This window comes from Phoenix dactylifera, chromosome 9 (assembly GCF_051530095.1).
Source record: "Phoenix dactylifera cultivar Ajwa chromosome 9, Ajwa_hap1_PhDact_Kaust_v1.1, whole genome shotgun sequence".
In the NCBI taxonomy this organism is placed as follows: Eukaryota; Viridiplantae; Streptophyta; class Magnoliopsida; order Arecales; family Arecaceae; genus Phoenix; species Phoenix dactylifera.
The window spans coordinates 7,721,408-7,742,437 of NC_143198.1; the positions used below are offsets into that span (position 1 = coordinate 7,721,408).

Here is a 21,030-nt window from a genome sequence, read left to right on the forward strand (position 1 = left end):
GAGTATCAATTATTGATTCTTCATCAACTTGCAAAATTTATTTTCATAATTGTTGAATAGTACTTCAAAGCATGCCAGTCATGCTTCTTATGACATTGCTTTACATTTTTGAAAATTTTCTCAAAACTTTAACTTGACTCTGTAAAGTTCATGGATTTTAATTTCTTCGTCATGTTATTCATTTATACAATCATTGTTCATCTGCAAGAAAAAATGGAAAGTGGTGGAAAATGGTGTTGCTTCATGGTTGTGACTTATTTCCAGTGTGCAATCAAGAAGGTGGTCAAAAAAGCTTGCTAAGAAGTGCCATGCTTTCCTAGCATCAGAGGCGATCATGTATATTGACATTTGTTCTATGTGAAGCAGATAGTATTCCATATGTAAATTTGGATGATTTGACTTGTATTCCTTGTCTTTGTAAAGATTAAATGCTTTTTGAATATTGCTGGTATTAGATGAATGAAGAGATAACTTGTAAAGATTAATTCGTTATGTTCAGCTTTTTATAGAGATTGAATGCTTTTTTAATGTCAATGATGCTAGGACAAGATTGAATGACTTATTTTTGTCATTCTTATGATAACTTCTCATCTTCATAAATATCATACCAGTTTTTGTTTCTTTTACATTTTTTATGATCTTGCCTTTCGTGTTTTTTAATAGCCCGATTTTTAATATTTTCTAGGCTTTCTAATGTTGTTTTATTTTTTTGATTTCTAGAGGAACTATGTCAATTGATCGTAATTGAATGTACCACCGACTTAGTGAAAATGGTTATATAAGAGCTGAGTTCTGTGATGGAGTTAAAGGGTTCCTTGAGTTTGCATTTACTCAGTTAGAGTATTGTAGTGGTGATAAGATTAGATGCCCTTGTATGAGATGTGACAACTAGAAATTTCTTAACCGTGATACGGTCAATGTTCATCTGTTGAGAAAGGGGTTTACACCGGGGTATTCAACATGGTTTGCACATGGGGAGTTACTTGGTGCAGTTGCTTTTGTAAGTACAAGTGCAGTACAAGCATCCACATCAATGGATGTTGGTTGTGAACATGGTCAGCAATATAGAACCATGGTGATGGAAGCTATGGGTCCAGAAGAGGAACTCCATTTGAGTAGTGCACTTGAAGTTAATCATGAGGAAGAGCCAAATAAGGATGCTGCAGATTTTTATTCTTTGTTGAAAGATGCAGAAGTACCTTTATGGGAAGGGTGTAAAAAACACTCTAAGTTATCTGCTATTACTCAATTATTAAATTGCAAGTCTGAATTTAATATGAGTATATCTTGCTATGATCGAATCATGAAAATAGTGAAGAATATGTTGCCGGAAAGTGAGAAGCTGCCCCTTGATTTCTATCAATCAAAGAAGATGCTTCGGAAGTTGGGGTTGGAGTATCCAAGTATTGATGTTTGTGAGAATAATTGTATGCTATTCTATAAGGAAATAGAGAATTTGATTGAGTGTACTATTTGTGGTCATCCTCGATATAAACTCAGAAGAAATGATGGTGGTGGTAGGAGAAAAGATGTTCCTTATAGAAGGTTGCGATATCTTCCAATAACACCAAGACTTCAGAGGCTTTTTATGTCAAGCAGAACGGCTGAAAACATGTCATGGCATGTAAAGGGAGGTGATTCAGATGAGATGGTGCATCCTGCTTGTGGGGAGGCTTGGAAGCACTTTGACCGCATTCATCCATCCTTTTCTACCGAGCCTCGTAATGTGAGACTTGGGTTATGTACAGATGGTTTTAACCCTTTTAGCCAATCAGCTCGTCCTTATTCTTATTGGCCAGTTTTCGTAATAGTTTACAATCTTCCACCATCAATATGTATGAAACGACCCTACATTTTTCTAAGTTTAGTCATTTCTGGACCTAAGAGCCCCGGCAAAAGTATCGATGTCTTGCTTAGGCCTTTGATTGATGAACTTAAAATATTGTGGGAAGTAGGGGTCACCACTTATGATATTTTTAGAAAAGAGAATTTTCAAATGAAGGCAGCTTTATTGTGGACTATCAACGATTTTCCTGCATATGGCATGCTTTCAGGATGGAGTACACATGGAAAGTTGGCATGCCCATATTGTATGGAGAACTCAAAAACTTTTACACTACAACATGGTGGGAAGACTTCTTTTTTTGACTGCCATCGTCAATTCTTGCCCATGGACCATGCATACAGATACCAAGTTGATGGTTTCTTCAATGGTAGAATAGAGACAGACCCCCCACCTCCTCGACTGTCTGGTGAGGAGTTGAAAAATAGGGTCTCTGCCTTGCCTAATGTAACTTTTGGTTTGAAAGCTCCTAAGCACACCATTCCTGGATTCGGTATAGATCATAATTGGGTGAAAAGGAGCATATTTTGGGAGTTGCCCTATTGGCATACACTACTTATTCGACACAATTTAGATGTCATGCATATTGTTCGAAATGTGTTTCTCAATATATTTTACACTTGTATGGATGTAAAAGGGAAGACTAAAGATAATGTGAAAGCAAGGCAAGATTTAGAGCTGTATTGCAAGCGTCCCAAGTTGAGGATTCAATTTGTTAATGGAAAGCTAGTTAAGCCTCCAGCTTTCTATGTATTGTCCAAAGACCAAGCAATGGAGGTCTGCGAGTGGGTGAAAGGGTTAAGATTCCCTGATGGATATGCTTCAAACATATCGAAGTGTGTTAACCTGGATGATTATAAGTTTTACGGGTTAAAAAGTCACGATTGTCATGTTTTCATGCTGAGATTACTTCCAATTGCATTCCGTGAAGTATTGCCAGCACCAGTGTGGGATGCATTGACAAAATTAAGCTGTTACTTTAGAGATTTATGCAACACAACTTTGCGTGTCCAAGATATGGAGGTTCTTGAGAAAAATATTGTGGTAACTCTCTGCAAACTTGAGAAGATATTTCCTCCTGCATTTTTTGACTCAATGGAGCACTTACCTGTTCATTTAGCTTATGAAGCTAAGGTTGGGGGGCCCGTGCAGTACAGATGGATGTACCCCTTTGAAAGGTAACAATTTCTATAATTTCATTAAATAGTTTTTTTGTATCCATTAAATTTGAGAAATTAACATATTAATCTTATTTATAGGCTTATGCATGATATAAAGCAGAAGGTAAAGAATCGAGCATCGATTGAAGGTTCTATTGTCGAGGCTTACATCATAGAAGAAATATCAACTTTCTGTTCGCATTATTTTGAGCCTTCTATACAAACGAGGTTAAATCAAGTTCCCCGTAATGAAGACGAAGGGGAGTTTGATCTCGTGGATCATCTATCCATTTTTGCTCATCAAGGTCGGCCTTTTGGGAAACCTTTTGGAAGGCATTTAACTACTCAGGAGTTTAATGCTGCTGAATTATATGTTCTTCTGAATTGTGAGGAGGTTCAACCTTTTGGAAGTTAAGTTACACAAGTACTTAATTATAATCATCCTTAAAAATACATATGGAGTACAATATATGTGATTCTAGCTTTTGTGTTGTAGGTATTTTGATGATTATATCCGGCAATCTTGTCCAAATATAAGCCAAATAGATTTGGAAAGACGACGCGAAATGGAGTTTTCGGCTTGGTTTAGGTCATATGTGAGTACATAATTCATAAATATAATAATAAATTAGACTTTCTCTTGATTTATTCTTACGATATTATTTTTATCATGCTAGGTTAATGACAGCAAAAATCATGTTGATGGGCGCTTAAAGGACCTATCATATGGCCCTGGGAATAAAGTTAAATGTTATAAAGGCTACTTTGTGAATGGGTACAGATTTCACACTAAAGAATATGGAAAGGATAAAAGAATCTTCAACAGTGGTGTGTGCATTAAGGAAAGCAGTTACAATGACTTTGAGAGTGACTATTATGGGATGTTGGTTGACATTATCGAGTTAGACTATTTTGGGGTTGGTAATAAAGTAGTGTTATTCAAATGTGACTGGTATGATAGAGACAAGGGTATGAAAGTGCACCCTCAACATGGCCTCGTTGAGATCAATTACAAACTAAGACTTCCAACCAATGATCCTTTTGTATTAGCTCAACAAGCACATCAGGTGTTCTATACTGGTTACCCAGGTAAGAAGAAGAATCGAAGATTGTGGTGGGCAGTAATTAAGACAAAAGCTAGAGGTAGGTTCACTCCTAGTGTGACAGAAGAAAATTTTCTTGATTTTTATCAAGAAGAAAACCACAGGATTCCTACCCCAATCTCGATGACAGATGAGCTTGATGATCCAGACATTTTGGTTGGTGTTAACAGAGATGCAGAAGATATTGATGCAGCAGAAATTGAGTTGACAACTAACCAAATGGAAGAGGACTTTGAGGATGAAGAAGAAGATTTTGAAGATGAACAAACCGAGGAAGAGGAGCATGAGGCTGAGGAAGATTAAAATACAACATGCAACTTTGTGAATGCTAATATAACTAATTTTAGACTTATAAATTATAATTGTGTAGACATGAGAAAGAGCAAAGGGAAAACAACAGGTCCACTGATTGTTCTTTACTTTGATTGGATTTGTTGACATTTACATTGTGAACTAACTACAACTTTTTATTGTTGTGCAGTTATGGCCAAGAAAAAAGGAAAACCAAGAGGTAATGGAAAAGCAGCTTTAATACTGGCTGCTACTCAAGTTCCTTTTCAACCTTCTAGGTTGCATGAGCGTGTCGAGGATTGTCATGATGATGATGATTAAATTCCTGATGGGGACATGATTGAAGAGGTGGATACAAATGAAGAAATAAACGATGAAGAAATGAATGGTGCAGTGCAAAATCATTAGGATACAATGAATGAGGATCAGATGAATGATGAACTTGGGATTGATCCACGACAAAGCAATGGCCGAGAACCAACCCTTAAAGCCCCTGTTGATGCAAATGAAAAAGTGATTGTTAGGTGCACAAGAGGAATATATGAAAATATCACTTTCTTATATCACTAATTTGAATTTATATGTTTGTTGCATTTAAAGTATTTAATTTATTTTCTAATGAATATTTTTTAAATTGCAGGTTTCTTGATTATGAGGTCAGTCACAAAGTTGTTGCTATCATGCGCCAATTTTTCAATGTCCGTGGTTGTCATGGAGGGAGGTCCCTACACATGCTAAAGTTGGAATGTGGAACAAATTTGAGGTGATGTAATTAATTTATATTTCTTATCATTAACTTTTGCCCTTGTTACACATGCCAATTAATAAGTCTGATTACTTGCGACCTTTTTTTTGTTAGGAGATACACACAATTCTTCCAGGACAATTGCATCATGTGCATCAAGTTTGGGACAAGCATTGTCAGCGACAGTTGACAACCTCATTAGGGAGGGTCAGAAGCCAAAAGCTTTTGGAAGCAAAAGGAGATTTAAATAAAGCCCGTGATAAACCCCCTAATTAAATCTCTAGAGAAAATTGGAATAAGCTAATTGATATTTGGATCTCCCCAAAATGGAAGAAGAAATCAGAAGCCAACAAAAATAATAGAAACACCATGAAGAATGGTAGCATCTCTAAACACTGTGGAGGATCAATCGCATTTGTCAATCATGATGAACGACTGGTACATATCTTTATTCAATTAGATTTCTATAATAATTTTTATATTATTGTTCAATCATCTTAAATTAGCCCATTATATGTCAATGATTTTTTTCTTTTCTCTTTTGTAGAAATTAAAGTTAGGTAGGGAGCCAACAATAGTTGAATCTTTTAATCGGACGCATAAGACAAAGCAAGGCATGAGAGGATATGTAGATAAGAGAAGTGAAGCTGTCATGGTAAGTATAATTTTTTTATGATTCATAAATATTATTGAGCTTGCTCATGTTTATCTCTTGTTTGATCCACCATAATGTTTTTCTCTTCTTTTAAATCAACTGGCAGGCAAAGTATTCAGCTGAATACTCCAAAAAATATGGTGATGCCTCCACCTCAGATGCTCCTCCACGTGATTATGACTTGTGGTTTGAGGCAACTGGTGTCCCAACTCATGGCCATGTCTATGGCTTTAGTCCCCTAGAGGATCTCACTGGAATTATTGGGCAATCATCATCCTCTTCCATCTCTACAAGTCAAGCTCCAGAGCTGTACACTCATGAAGACCTTCTACGTATTCTTGAGCAGGAAAAGAAAAAATAGCAAGAGGAGGTTCTTCAAAAGATGAGAGAAGAGATTGGCTTTGGAACAAGGCATGCAGATCGGGGGTGTAATGGTGATTCTGGTTCTGCTGATCATGCTTCATTATGATTGTTTTTGCCTTAGATGATAGGTCCTTGCATTCCTAGGAGGAATGAAATCTCTGTTGATCTTTATGACATATTTTTAGACTTTGATTTTGATGGATTCAGGACATGTTGATGCCAATTTTGAATGACATTTAAAATGACTTTTGCGTAATGTTGAATGCCTTTGCTATTAATGATATTATTATTATTATTATGAGCCAATCAATGTACCAAATGTACCAGGTTATTAGATTGTGATCGGTGACCAAATTTTGGTTACTAAATTGTTTACCAAGTATTTTGACGAGCAGTCATAAACTTAGTGACAGGATTTTGGTTAATAAAAATTGATTTTGCTCAGCGCGTTTGTAACCAATTAGTGACGGTAAACTTATCACTAGGTCAGTGACGGGATTAATGACAAATGTAGTGACAAAATGTGTGACCATGTTTGTGACGACTAAATCTGTCACTAAAGGTTGTGACAGATCAGTGACCAAACTTGTGACCGCATTTTGTGACAAAATCAGTGACCAAGTTACCTTCGTCACTAACTCCGCAACTAGATAGTGACGGGAAATACATAATTTCTTAAATTTTTAATTCTTGAATTTGTAACGGCTTAGTGACGGCGGTTCTGTCACGGGAGTTAGTGACGGAAATCTCCGCCGTCACTGATAATTTAGTGACGCGTGTTTTTGTAACCAAGTCAGTGACGGGAGCTCCGGTCACCAATTCTATATTAGTAACCGGAAACACGGTATAGTGACGGGAATCTCCGTCACTATACGCGTGTTTTCTGGTAGTGGCCTATGTTTCTTCTTAAAGATCCATTTACACCCTATGAGTTTACTTCCTAGGGGTAGGTTCGCCAATTTTCAAGTATAGTTTTGAACTATAGATTGCATTTTATTATCTATTGCTTCTTTCCAAAAAGGAGATCTAAAGATTTCATGACACCCTCTAAAGAAGTAGAGGAGTCTTCTATTAAGAATGTGTAGTAGTCTTCTCCAAAGTTCTTTACAACCCTAGTTCTTTTACTTCTCCTAGGTTCAGTTTTTTCTTCTTCTTCCTCTCTAAATCTGGTTCTGCTTGAACTAGTCCTTAAATTATTATTGGTATTTATTTGATCGTTTATCCTTGTTTTAAAGGAAAGTATACATTTAAAGTAGATTACATCTCTTGCTTCAATTATGGTGTTGTTATTAATTTCATTTATTTGAGAGTTAAACACTAAAAATCTATTAGCATTACTCTCAATTGCATATCTTATAAATATTGTATCTATTATTTTGGGTCCAATTTTCTTTCTTTTATTTTCTGAAATTTTTACTTTAGCTAAGCACCCCACACTTTTAAGTATTTTAAATTAGATTTTCTATATTTCCAGATTTCATATGGAATTTTATTATTATGTTTGAATGGAATTCTGCTCAAGATATAAGATGCAGTTACTAATGCCTCTCTCCAAAGATTTTCTGGTGCACCTGAACTAATTAGCATAGAGTTATCTCATGTTCTTTACAGAACTGAGTCAGCTCAAATGAGGTATATTCACCTTCTCTATCAGACATTAAGGTTTTAATCTTTTTATCTAGTTGGTCTTCAGTCTCTGCCTTATAAACTTTAAATTTATTTAAGACCTCATTTTTAGCTTTGATAAGATAAAGGTAAGAGTATCTAGAAAGGTCATCTATGAAAGTTACAAAATATTTGTTTCCACCTCTTAAAGTTCTTTCTGAGTCACATACATCACTATATATGAGTTCAAGGAGATCGGTATCTCTACTTACATAGTGGAAGGGTCTTTTAGGTAATTTGGTCTCTACACATATCTCATATTTGTCATTATTCTTAAGTTCTGGTTTTGGGATTAAGTTCAAGTGCATTAATATTTTAATTGAGCTGTATTTTACATGTTCTAGAGAAGTCAGCCCCACAAATCACCATGCTGGCCTTATCGCCAAAAGTGGCAGGACCCTTACTTCTAGGTTGATGAGGAGTAGTATCTTGTAGAAGCATTGGTTGGCCATATGGTTGGTTCGACCACAGACAAAACAGCAATGAACAGATTCTTCTTCTTTCTCTTTCTTCTGGTTCTAAGAGAAGTTGGGTCTTTTGTTGTTGGGTTGGAAGGAGTTTCTATGGTTGAATGATTTCTTCTTGAAGGACTTATTGTGGTTGGGACGGAAAGAATGATTCTGATATTTGGATTTGGGCTTGGGTTCAACATTGTTGACTTTGGGCGAAAGATTGAAGAAGTGGAATTTTTTCCTAAGGTGATGTTATTCTTCAATCCTAATAGAATTTAGGACTTGAGTTAGAGACAGATCACCTTGAGTGTAGCTCAAAGTCTTGGCAAAGTCTGACTAAGTAGAGAAAAGTTTGTCTATGATACAGGCAACTTGGAAAGACTCATCTAGGTGGGTTTCATTTGTCTGGAGTTGAAGAATCAAGGTTTCATATTCATGGATTTGATCATTCATAGGTTTGGAATCAACAAATTTAAACTTGCTAAAGTTAGAGGCCTTGAATCTCTTTACCCCGGCATCATGAAGTCCATATTTATTTTTTAGGGTATTCAGAGATCTTTGCCACTCTTAGCTATATAATAAATATCATAAAGTCTATTAAAAAGGGCTCTTAGGATTTTATGAAGACAATGATAGTTGGTTTCTTCTGGAGTCCTAGTGGATGAGGTGGAGGAAGCAGCAGCAGTTTGGAAAGAGGAAGGAGAAGGGTTTGGATTGCATCGAGTAGCAAGTCGTGAAGCAGATGGGTTAGACCCATTACTAACTTCAGTGGTGCTTTCACCAATAGTTGAGATCAAGCCTAAGGTGGTGAGCTAGAACTGTATTTGATTCTGTCACCTCCTAAAATTTTGACCATCAAACTTTTCAGGTTTATCACTAAGGTTTTCAGGTGTGTGGGAAGCCATTGATTAGAAGAGAAGAAAGAGATTGATTTGTAGCTTAACACAGTTTTGACACCTATAAAAATGAAAAGATTTATTACAAATTATTGCACTAATATCTAATTTGAACTTTAGATATCTAGTTAAAAAATCTAAAGAATAACAGCCAGATCAGCTCTAGATTGGTGGTGGTGCACTTGGCTCACTTAAGTACCAGCCTTTCTTAGACACGTAAGCCTTTTTGACAAGTTTTTCTTAGACACCATTATTCAATGGATAATTTCATTAGATATTGTTCAATTTCATCCTAAGTGCAATATTAAGATAGCTCCTATGAATTAACCAATTTTCGAATTTCCATTTGAATGGAATCTGGAAATTACTCCATGAAGAGTCCAAATAGAGGTATTAATAAACTTCTTGGAGATTAGGTTAGGCAATCTAATATTTTGCTTGAAAAATTAAGCACTAAAATGAAGCTAACAAAAATGTGTAACAGCTAAAATATAATAATTTACAATTATGCAGCAAAATGTATAATAAATGTTGTAATTTAAAATCTAGTGCTAATAGTACATAAACTTTTCTAGATTGCTAGCCTAGATGCACAAATATAATTAGTAAATCAATAATTCAATGTTTCTAATATTCATAAATAGTAAATAAAAAGAATAAACTAGCAAATTATTTACTTGACAATAGAATAATAAAATGAAGAAGTGCAAAAAGATGGTATGTGGATCGAAGCATGCTGACGCGCTGTTCTAGAAAAGTTTATGCCCCCCACGCACGAGTCCGCTGGTATAGATCTCCTAGAGATACGACGACCCAGTACAGAACCACGTCATCTCCGTCAGTATGCCTCCAAGGAAGAAAGAGGAGCACGATCACACTTGCAGATAACTCAGAAGAAACTTAAAAAAATAATTGAAAAATAGAGGACAAGTGAATAAGAACAAGAGGGAGAAGAGTAATTTTTCTTTCGTCCCTTAGAAATGATCCCTAGAGCCCTTTGTATAGGCTCGTGAGAATTTCTTGTTGTATCTTTGAAATGATCCCTAGAGCCCTTTGCATAGGCTCATGAGAATTTCTTTTTGTACCTTTGAAATGATCCCTTTGTAAAGGCTCATGGGCCACCCAAAAAAGATAACACGCACGTCAAAAGAAATAGACACGGGCCAAAAGAAGTAGAATCTGGCCAAAAGAAGAAAAGATGGCCAAAGGAAGAAAAGAGCCCGTTGACTCGGTCCAATCGCGTGCGGATGCTTGACACTTGGTCGTTAACCAAGTCAAAGCAGACGCAGGCCAAAAGAAGCAGAATCTCCTTCCGTGGATTGATGACACATCTTCTTGTGCTCCTTTGATCCTGCGGCATGTTTCCATGTTTACTTCTTTGCTTGCGCACGGATGCTTGACACTTGGTCGTTGACTAAGTCTATGATTTGGCTGGCCACAACTTACTTTGTTTGGCATGCACTTGTGCTGGCTGATGCGTGGTCCCTTAGACTGTGCTTGATTGGTCATGATTCAATATGCTCAGTTTTCAAAAAAAATCAAAATATTTAATTTAATTCAATAGAGAGGACTAGGATATGTCAGCTCACAGCGGAAGGCTGGCGGTGCAGACGTGTGTCGCCGGTCCCATTCGGGACATTCAAGCTGCTTTAGTCTGTGGTAGAATAACTTTTCAGGCCATATATATCTATAAAGAGGCCAACAAAACTATGAACTAAATAGATACATATATAGCCAATCATACAAAAAATACTATTTGGGTCGGAAAGAAAGAGCTGCTTGGAGGGTGCCACAAAGGGCAGCGGCCCAGGAGTCTCCAGCACAACAACCATGGTGATAGGTAGGTTACCTCGGGAGTCTCCAGGAACGGTACACACCGGTAACCGTTAGTTTATGACTCTACTTTAAGGCACAACCAAAAAGCAAGGTATTGCTCGCTTCCCGAAGAATACACCTCGACAACATAGCAGGAAAAATATGAAGGCCATCGGACCCCACCTTGACGTTTCTCGCCCTGCTCTAGAATGGATATATTTTAAGCTTAGCTGTGTGGCAGCATATTAATGTTTGACAGCTTAAAGGAATTTTTTGGAGCTCTTATGATGAACAGCCTGCTAAGTGCTAATCACACATGACTTGCCTCTTCATTTAACCTGCTCCGGCACGTTAACAGATTTGGGATGTGATAATTTGTGATATGATACGGACTGTGAAGTTACCCGTCGAAGCTATTGTAAACCCATCATATTGACTATATTGCTCCTAGGCACATAGCTTAATAAAAAATCCCGTGGTGACCGTGACTCATATGTCATCGGTTCAACGGTTGACCGTGACCACATGTCATTGGTTCATGCTTGACTTACAATCTTATAATAATTACTATTAGGACTTATCCGGTGCACAAAAAAAAAATTTATTAAAATATTTTTCTAAAAAATAATTTTTAAAATTATGATATCTGAAAAAAATAGTTTTAGCATGTTTGGTAGATCATGCGAAATTAGCACATCCTATAGTGGGTTATGTTTGGTTAAGTATTTATTTTCCTAAAAAAATTATATGAAATATTTATTATAGCCTTAATAAAGAAAAAAAATATATCCAAGAATTTTGATCGCTTAAGAATATTTTTGAAAAAAAAGAAACTTTAATTTCCAATTGATGAAAAAGAGTAGCTTTTTATATTTTTAATATTTTTTATAAAATATGAAAATTTTATTTTTATGAAAATGCTATTTCTCTCTGTATTTGGAACTCATAAGAAATCTTTATACAGAGAGAGAGAGAATGTGGATGGAGTTGAAACCACCATTTGTCCCAAAAGCTTAAATTGATATGATGAGATAAATTTATTTATATATTTTATAATTTGTTACATAAATTAAAATTTATTTTATAAAAAAAAAATTGTATTGCTATTTGCACTGTTCCATGTTGTTGGCCAAGATAAGACATCGACAACATTCAACAGGTAAAGAGTCAGAATCTCATTGTCATTTTTTATTATTAACTCTTTATTTTGTTTCAAGAATATGTCACTGCTTTTGTAGCTTTTAGATTGCTTAAGAAATGAAACAAAAAATGCATTTGATAATTGATTCGCGGTATCTAGTAATTTTAATTAAATTTTATATTTGCGATGGAGATTGGACTTTGTAAGAAAGTAGATGATGGAGATGATTAATTGTGCTAACAATGATTATAAACAGGGAATTGTTTATTTCTTTAACAGAATATACAAAGACGATGAGAAAGGGATCAAAGGTTTTGTCTCTTAATGAATTTTAAAATCCTATGCTATTAATGATATTACTATATTGATTCCTATATTTTTATTTTATTTATTTTTCTTTTCCAACTAACTAGATAAAATATTTCATGTTCTATGGTTGTCTACCTTCATGATAGTGGTGTTGAGAAATGATCTGGAAAGAGAGAGAAGGTGCCGAGCCTAAGGGCTAAGCTCTTGGCCAAGCAGTGTTTATGTGGCATCCTTTGGGTATGGACGTCCTCCAAGGCAGGATGTAGTCTACAAATGGTAGCGACTACGCTTAGGTGAGTTTACTCACAAAAAATATTACATCGCAATGAAATTATGGTCTCCATCCGCACTTTTTTTTTTTTTTTTTTTTTTTTGCTTAAAACAGGTGCATCAAACAGTACGTGTATGAATACACCCAATAAGATCAAAATACAGTAACTCACGGAGTGCCAATGGCAACTCCCCCTCACCCGACCAAAGGGCATACCCCGAATGGTGGGCCACGTAGGCAGCTACCCAATCCGCCGCCCCGTTGGCCTCCCTGAATACATGCTTGGCCTGGATGGCCATCCCATCTCTCATCATCACCATGATATCACGGATCAAGGGGTGGTCTGTGCCCTCACCCCTTAATCTCCTCTGAATCCACTCGATGACAGTGGCCGAGTCACCCTCCAATGTAATCGAGCTGGCCCGCAACACCATCCGTGTATGACGAAGGCCTGCCCAGGCTGCCCGCAGCTCTGCTCCGGGGACCGATGTATCAAACAACTGGCAGCCACCTGCGGCTACCGCCCTCGCATACAAGTCTCGTATGACAAAACCTGCACCGCCACGCATGCCGTTATCCCAAACCGACCCATCAAAGTTAACCTTGAGGAAACTCGGGGGTGGGGGCTCCCAGGTGAAAAACACCATCCGAGGAGCTGCCGAAGCAAGAGGGGAACCCCAGGTGTCCCAAGCTATCAAAGGTCTATCTGTAGGTAGGGTAGGCCTAATCTCTGTGGCCTGTGCCCGCGCAAGCTCTGCCACAAACCTCGGTGACATCCTGCGCTCGCCAGGAGTACGGGCGTTCCTAGCCAACCAAATCTGATATGCTGTGCAAGTCGCTCTGATACCCTCATCGCGAGTCTGTGAACTGGCTAACCACTGACGCATCACCCTGAGAAACTGTAGTCGCGCACTCCGCGCTCCCTGCGGGATCCCAGTCCACTGCCATGTCGCCCTCGCCCATGTACACTGGAAGAGCACATGGTCCACTGACTCCTCAGCTCCACACGTCTCGCACTCTGCTGGGACCCCCCAGCCACGCCTGCTCAGCTCTGCTCTCGTCGGAAGGCGGTCCCAGCATATCTTCCATAGGAAGAGAGCTACCCTCGGGTGAAGGCCTGACCTCCAAGTCCAGATACAGTCCGGCCCCGGCTCGTGCTCCGTCTGAATAATGCGGGAGAGATCTCCTAATCTGACACTGGCCCGGCTCGAGGTGCCCCACACCCTGACGTCCGGCCCCCCACAACCGGGTAACGGAAGGGACCGGATCCTCGCAACTAGGTGCGCCCCAAACACCAACCTGAGTCTGGCATCATCCCACTCTGCCCCTCCTGGGGCTAGGAGGTCACACACCCGTAGCCCCTCCACTGCCGCGGTGTCAACCATAGTCGGCCAACAACTCAGGAGAAGGGAGTCCACCCATGAATCGCCGGTCACATCAATAGTCTGGCCGTCTCCAATCAAATACCTGGTATGCGCCAATACAGATGGCATGTACCTCCTGATCTCACGCCACATGAAGGAGACTCGACGCCCCCCCCCCCCCCCCCCCGCCGCCACTGAAGCCCCCCGACCATATCTAGCTGCCATCACCTAACTCCAGAGGCCATGTGGCTCTAACAAGAACCGGGCCGCGTGCCGAGCAATGAGCGCCTCGCGCCTCACTATGAGGGACTGCACCCCCAAGCCACCCTCGCCGGTAGGAAGGCACACATGCTCCCATGCCACCAGGTGCACTCCGTGACCTCCACCGTATGACCCCCACAAGAAGCTCCGAAGAAGGCGCTCGATCCTCAACAGAATCGTCTTCGGAACCACTGTGTTGGCCATGAGATACACCGGTATGGATCCCAGCACCGCTCTAACCAATGTCACTCTCCCCATCATGGATAGGGAGGACGCCCTCCATCCCTCCAACCTGCTCTGGACACGCTGCACCAAACCCGAGCACTCCGCCACCCGTAGTCTCCGGCCAGTAATAGGAACACCTAGGTAGGTGAGCGCCCCCTCCTGCTCTGGTATCTGCAGTATCCCTCTGATCTCCTGTCTGACTCTGCTCACCGTGCTGGGGCTGAAAGAAATGGTAGACTTAAGCAAATTCACTCTCTGGCCGGATGCTGCGCAATAGTCTGCCACCACCCTGCGGAGGACCCGAGCGTCTGAAGTCCGAGCCCTGGTCAAAAGAAGACAGTCATCAGCAAAAAGTAAATGGGAGATAGATCGAGCCCCCGGGGCTGGGATATAGGCCTCCAGCTCCCGGCTAGCGCACACCCTCTCCAAAGACCGAGACAAGATATCAGCACAGATAATAAACAAGTAAGGGGATAAGGGACATCCCTGTCGTAATCCTAAGGTGGACTCAAAGAAGGATGACTGTGTGCCGTTGACCAAGATAGAAAATATTGGCCCACGGACACACCCCATCACCCAGTCAATCCACTGCCTCGGGAAGCCGTAAGCCTCCAAAGCCCGCTGAAGAAACTGCCACCTCATCCTGTCATAAGCCCACTCCATATCCAGCTTGACTGCCATCAGGCTGTGCCGCTTCGAAGCCCGCTGAAGATCCCACATCATTTCCTGGGCCAACATAACATTGTGAGAAATATTTCTGCCAGCCACAAAAGCCCCCTGCTCCTGGCTAATGATGTCAGGTAAGAGGGGCTTCATCCTGCCCACCATAATTCTTGCCACAACCTTATATAAGGTTGTACACAAACTGATAGGACGAAAATGACTGGGCTCGGTCGCGTCCTGACGCTTAGGAATAAGCGTGATGAAGGTAGCCTTCCAGGCCACAGGCATGGCTGCCTGGGTAAAGAAGCACTGGATGGCCTCCACCACCGCTGGTCGGATAATACTCCAGTACTGCCGAAAGAAAAAAGGAGGAAAACCATCAGGTCCAGGGGCCTTGTCCGGAGTCAAGGCCCAGACTGCCTCCTGTACCTCCAGCGCCGACACCGGCCGGATCAAGGATACACGCTCAGTGTCACGAATACCCACATCCACCCTGAGAGGGCGGTCCCCATCACTGGTCTCCTCATCCTCCGTCCATCTAGTACGGAAAAAGTCGAGTAAGACCTGACGGACGGCAGGCTCGCTCTCCACTCGATGTCCGGACCCATCTCGCAGTGTGTGAATCATGCTCCTCCGTCTCCGTATAACCGTAGTCCGATGGAAGAACCTAGTATTACGATCCCCCTCGCTTACCCACTGCACCCGGGATTTCTGACGCCAGAAAATCTCATGCTGACGTAACAACGAGTGGTGAGTCGCAAGCAGTCCCCGGAGATCCGCCAGATCATCCTCTGGGAGCATACCCCCTAGGTCTTCCTTCCTTTGCAACTCGGCGATCGAGGCCTCTACGCCCTCCAATCTCCGAAAAATATTACCCACAACCTCACGGTTCCACCGGCGAAGACGCCTTTTAGTCAACTCAAGTTTTCGTGAGACCCGTTGCATGGCATCGCCATGCACCGGGACCCGCCATGCATCGCGGACAATATCCCAAGACTGGGGGTATGACAGCCAAATCTTCTCAAAGCGGAAGGGGCTGTGATGCGTAAGACCCGATGAGGTGGAGAGTAGTAGCAAGGGGCAATGGTCCGAGGCGATACGAGGCAGGTGGCTGACCCGACCAGAGGGAAATCGGATGATCCAATCAGGGGATGCAAAAGCCCTGTCTAATCGTTCCCAAACCCTAGCACCGCCCAGCTGATTATTACACCAGGTAAAACGTGGACCGGCAAAGCCTAAGTCTACCAGGCTGTTCCGCGACACAAAGTCACGGAACTCCCTCCTGTCCACTCGATCCGTAAAAGCAGCGCCCCCTCGCTTCTCATCCTCACTCAGAATACAGTTGAAGTCACCAATCACTACCGTCGGGATGCCCTGGGCGATCAAACTGGTGATCTCCTGCCAAAGGACTCTCCTAACCCGGTGGTCCGTGCTCGCGTATACACCGCAGAGTACCCATGGAGCAGCGTCGGGTCTAGACATGACCATGATTACTTGTTGAGAGCAGTTGTGGAAGACATCGATCGTCGCCACACCCCGCCTCCACAGAACCAAAATCCCTCCCGACAACCCCTGGGAGTCAACTGCATAGGTCTCCCAATCCCTCTCCATACGCCGCCTCAATCGGCTAAGCCCCTCACCAGATAATCGGGTCTCACAAAGGAAACAAATATCCGGACAGTGGATCTGCACCAATCGTTTGAACGAAGACATGAAGGACGGCTTGGCCGCCCCCCTACAATTCCAAGAAAGAATCATCATGGATCCCAGTCCACATAGTCGGCCTCAGACTCATCCTCTCCTAGAGTCGCGTGGTCATCCTCAGGCTCGGCGCCCAGGTGGCCGCGCTCCTCCTCCACTCCACCAGGTACGGCTCCGAGCCCCATAACAACTGCCCTGACCCGCTGGGCAGCGGTAGAGTGGTCCATCCCCACTCCTGATGTCAGTGCAGCGGCCATGCTCCCCTCCAAGTGTGGGGAGGGGTGGCCCCCCACCAAACACCTACCTGGGGTAGCATCCTCCAACACACCTGCAGTCAGGACAGGAGGGCCAAAGCGAAAAACCCCCTCCGGCCCGCTCCCGGAACCCCCATGAGCATCCCAGAGCCGAGACCCACTCGGCATACCCACCGTGGGGGGATCCTGACCTCCGACCTGAGGGAACCCCAAACCAGCCGCCAACTCCTGACAGGGTGGGCTATACCGAAAAGGGCCTGTCATAGGGCCTCCATCCCAGGTCGGCTCCTCCTGGGCCAGAGGATCCGGCTCAAGCCTGTCCCCTGGGCCAGAGACTCGTTGGGCGCACGGACTGCACGTCATGTCCTGAGACCCCCCACCAGCCTGGGCCTGGGGTGCACGGGCCCGCGGGCCTACCCCCTGGCCCGGAAGCATCAGGGCCTGCGGCCCCACTGCAGGATGGGCCGGCGGGCCCTGCACAGCTGAGGCTCCCGCGCCCCAATCACAGGCCGCAGCCCCTCCATCGGGCCCGCTCGCGACAGGGCGCGCGGGGGGCACGGGCCCGCTCGCGACGGAGGGCGCAGACCCGCTCGCGACAGGGGCCGCGGTGGGCACGGGCCCGCTCGCGACGGAGGGCGCGGACCCGATCGCTCCAGGGAGCGCGGTGGGCACGGGCCCGCTCACGACGGAGTGCGCGGACCCGATCGCGACAGGGGGCGCGGGCCCGCTCGCGACAGGGGGAGCGGGCACCCCACGGGGCGCGCCATCAGCTCGGGGGAGCGCGCCGATGCCGCCGGGCGCGCCGATGGCGCGGGGCGCGCCGATGGCGCGGGGCGCGCCGTCCGCTCGGCCCGCCACAGCCGGCCCACGGCCGCGGCGCCCAGCTCTGTGGGCCCGTGCGCGCTGGGCCAGCGCCGGTGCAGCCTGGATCGCCAGGCCTGGGCCCCCTTGTGGGCCAAGGCCCGTTGGGGGCCTGGGCCTTTTCTGGTTTTGGGCCCGGGCTACAATCACCCCGCTGGGCCCAGGGTCGGCCCGCAGGGGGACCGTGTCGACCGAGACAACCGAGTCGACTCGCCGGCTTGGCCCCGGGTCGCCCGACTCGATCGCAGGGAGGGCCGGAACCAGGAGATCACCACCACCGGCCAACGGCGACCGGCGGCGCGCGACCTTCGTTGGCTTTTGCCAACCGTCGGTGTCTGCCGGGGACGCCGGCGAAGTCTGCCCAACCACCGGAGGTGGCGGCTGGGTCGAGGGCGACCCGAGCCCCTTGTCGGAGCCGGTCGTCTCCCCCAGCCCCGGCGGGTGGTCCTCTCGTGGGACTCGCCTCCGAGAAGCCACCATCCAAGGGCCATAGACCGGCCCTTGGTTCTCCTCCTCAGTGGCTGGAGGAGGCTGGTCATGCCCCGTTTCGCCCACCGGGTCCGCCGCCCCCGAGGGGGGGGGGGGCCGCAGCTCGGCCAGGCGTCGGGTAACGGCAGGCGGCGGCGCCGTGACCCATTCGCCCACAACGGGGGCAGACCACCGGCAGATTTTCGAAAACGAAAGGTTGCCAGCGGATTTTCGTCATGCCTTGGATCAAAACCCCCGGTAGCAGGGGCGCCGAGGTATCAACCGCCACTTTCACCCTGGCAAAACCCATCGCCCCCTGCTGCTCGGTGACGCCGTCCACCGCGATCGGCCGTCCCGCCCGAGCAGCGATATGGAGGATGGTCGAGATCGACCAATACTCCGGCGGGAGACGGGGCAGGCGGAGCCACACCAGCGCCGTCTTCACCGCCGCATCCTCGAGCTCAAGGTCCGGGACCCATGGGCTCATGGCGAGGAGCTGCCCCGCCACCACCCACGGGCCCTCACTCAGGACACGGTCCCGGTCCTCCGTCGACCGGAACCGGAGGGCGAGGTAGTCGTCCGCGAGTGGGACGGCCACCACGTCCTTCAACTTTGCCCGGGCGGCCACATCTTTGGCCACCCACTCCGCCGGGATGCGGCGGCCAAAACTGCGGGCTACCAACGCCCGCCCTTCCCACTTCAGCCGGGCCGCCGCGATCGGCTCCTCCGGAAGCCGGAGGACGTCCGGGAAGCGGCGGCTCAGCCGCTCGACTTCCGCAGCCGTGGGCCACTGAGTGACCCACGGCCCCGGCCGTGACCAAGCACCGCGTCCAGTTTCAGTGGGCTTACCCGGTCCTCTCGCCGCTCCCTCCGTCGTCTTCCCCATCGGCGCTTTCCCTTTCCGGTCCATAGCACCTGAAAGTAAGGGTTAGCCAAACAGAGAAGAAAAAAAGGTGGGTCGAGGTTACCTCGCCGGCCCGGCCGACCAAAAGGGTCACGCCTGCTAACGAGAACCCCGGTGCCCCCACCGACTGGAAACCTCCGCTCCAAGACCCCCGATGCTCCGCCCCCCACTGCCACGAGGCCGCCTGCTCCGGTAGCCGGGAGCCAGATGCGCTTACAGGGCCGAGTCCGAAGAATACACACTGCCTGCCCACCGTGGATACCACGTCGGGCGACTGGAACCCACCAATCTACACGCCAGACGCCGAATAATCGTCGCCGACTAGCCGTTGAGCTTCTCGCCGGAGCTTCTAACTAGCCGTTGAAAAACTTCTCCTTTAGGTGTACCCTTTTTCTGTCTTCCCTCTCCGTCCGCACTTTTGGAGTTGAGCATGTATAGTTATTATTATTTTAATCATTCTAATTATTTGTTATTGTTCAATATGTAGGGGCTTGCTGTGATGTATTTGTTTGCTGTTGTCTTTAACCTCTGGTATTATTTTTAAGGTTTATTTGTGCACAAAAAATGTATTAATTTTAGTTCTATTTTTGCAACAGAAAATAGTTTCTATATCTAGTTACTCAAACAAACTTATCAAATTTTTGTACATTATCTAATATTCGATATAACTTAATTTATGTTTTTCTCTACAAAGCCCCTCTTTGAAGCATTGCTATTGGCCAATTACGGTCCTACTATCTTATCATCATCACGTATAACCTCCTATGTTCTTCACAAAGAGCAATTCCCACTTAACACCATCGACAAAAAAGGTCTGTTCAAGATAATTAAGCTTTAACTAACATTGCTTCTTAAGTTTGCTAATCAAGTATAGTATATTAGAATATACGTATACAAGTTACAAATAAAATATCCAGTAGGCCGAAATACATCTTCTGTGGAATAAGTAACCCAATAGGATCCATGCTTGACAATGGAGGACCTCAGTTAGTGGCTGAGGTCATCCATTAGAGTCTTCCATAAAATAGATTCGGTGCAATTAATTACGTATTTCGCCATTTATTTTTAAAAGACTGTAGATATGTCCTCATTTTTTATCAATCCTGTCAAAGTGAACGAGAACCAAACTCTAAAAGAGTTGAACTAAATAATATCTAACAATGGTCAAAGAGTCTCTTTTAAAAATAATATGAGTTGCTTTCTTTCAGAATTCTTAGAGCATAAAATACATCTTAAAATGCTGCCATTAGAACTGTAGCATTAAACAAGCTAACTCCGTAATCAAGACTCCACTTGTACTTTTTATAACATAGCTGGCTCCACCCCAGTCATCTCTCCATTCAAAACACTACCATCAAAGTAAAATGTTTCGTTTATATTCATCAAAGGCTTCTACAGCATCAAGCCTAATATTTAACACTGCATGGTTGCTTCGTTGGGAAGAAAACTCATTAGGATGGATATGTACACCGTTCAAGCCAGCCTATTCATCAGAGTTCGTTCCGACCACAGACCAGCCTGTATGCGATATTCATATCCTGGCTTATCCAATCTCTCCCCTTCTTCAGATCAAAATAAGCGTAGTTTACCTACCCAGGACCAAGGCCCAAGGATTCCACA

General features: G+C 44.4%; 3 protein-coding genes across 3 annotated transcripts; 2 read left to right on the forward strand and 1 right to left on the reverse strand.

The window, feature by feature from the left end:
* Positions 1-1,072: 1,072 nt before the first annotated feature.
* Positions 1,073-4,409, forward strand: LOC149752808 (uncharacterized). Its single transcript, XM_089925435.1, has 3 exons — positions 1,073-3,021; positions 3,103-3,397; positions 3,681-4,409. Exons 1-3 carry the CDS (start codon positions 1,073-1,075, stop codon positions 4,407-4,409), a joined length of 2,973 nt encoding a protein of 990 aa, XP_089781561.1.
* A 927-nt stretch (positions 4,410-5,336) lies between these two features.
* Positions 5,337-6,196, forward strand: LOC149752809 (uncharacterized). Its single transcript, XM_089925295.1, has 3 exons — positions 5,337-5,580; positions 5,690-5,797; positions 5,904-6,196. The coding sequence occupies exons 1-3, from the start codon at positions 5,512-5,514 to the stop codon at positions 6,156-6,158; spliced, it is 432 nt and encodes a 143-aa protein (XP_089781421.1). The 5' UTR covers positions 5,337-5,511; the 3' UTR covers positions 6,159-6,196.
* Positions 6,197-18,573: 12,377 nt separating this feature from the next.
* On the reverse strand, positions 18,574-19,392 carry LOC149752810 (uncharacterized). Its single transcript, XM_089925436.1, has one exon. The coding sequence runs from the start codon at positions 19,390-19,392 to the stop codon at positions 18,574-18,576; it is 819 nt and encodes a 272-aa protein (XP_089781562.1).
* Positions 19,393-21,030: the final 1,638 nt, after the last annotated feature.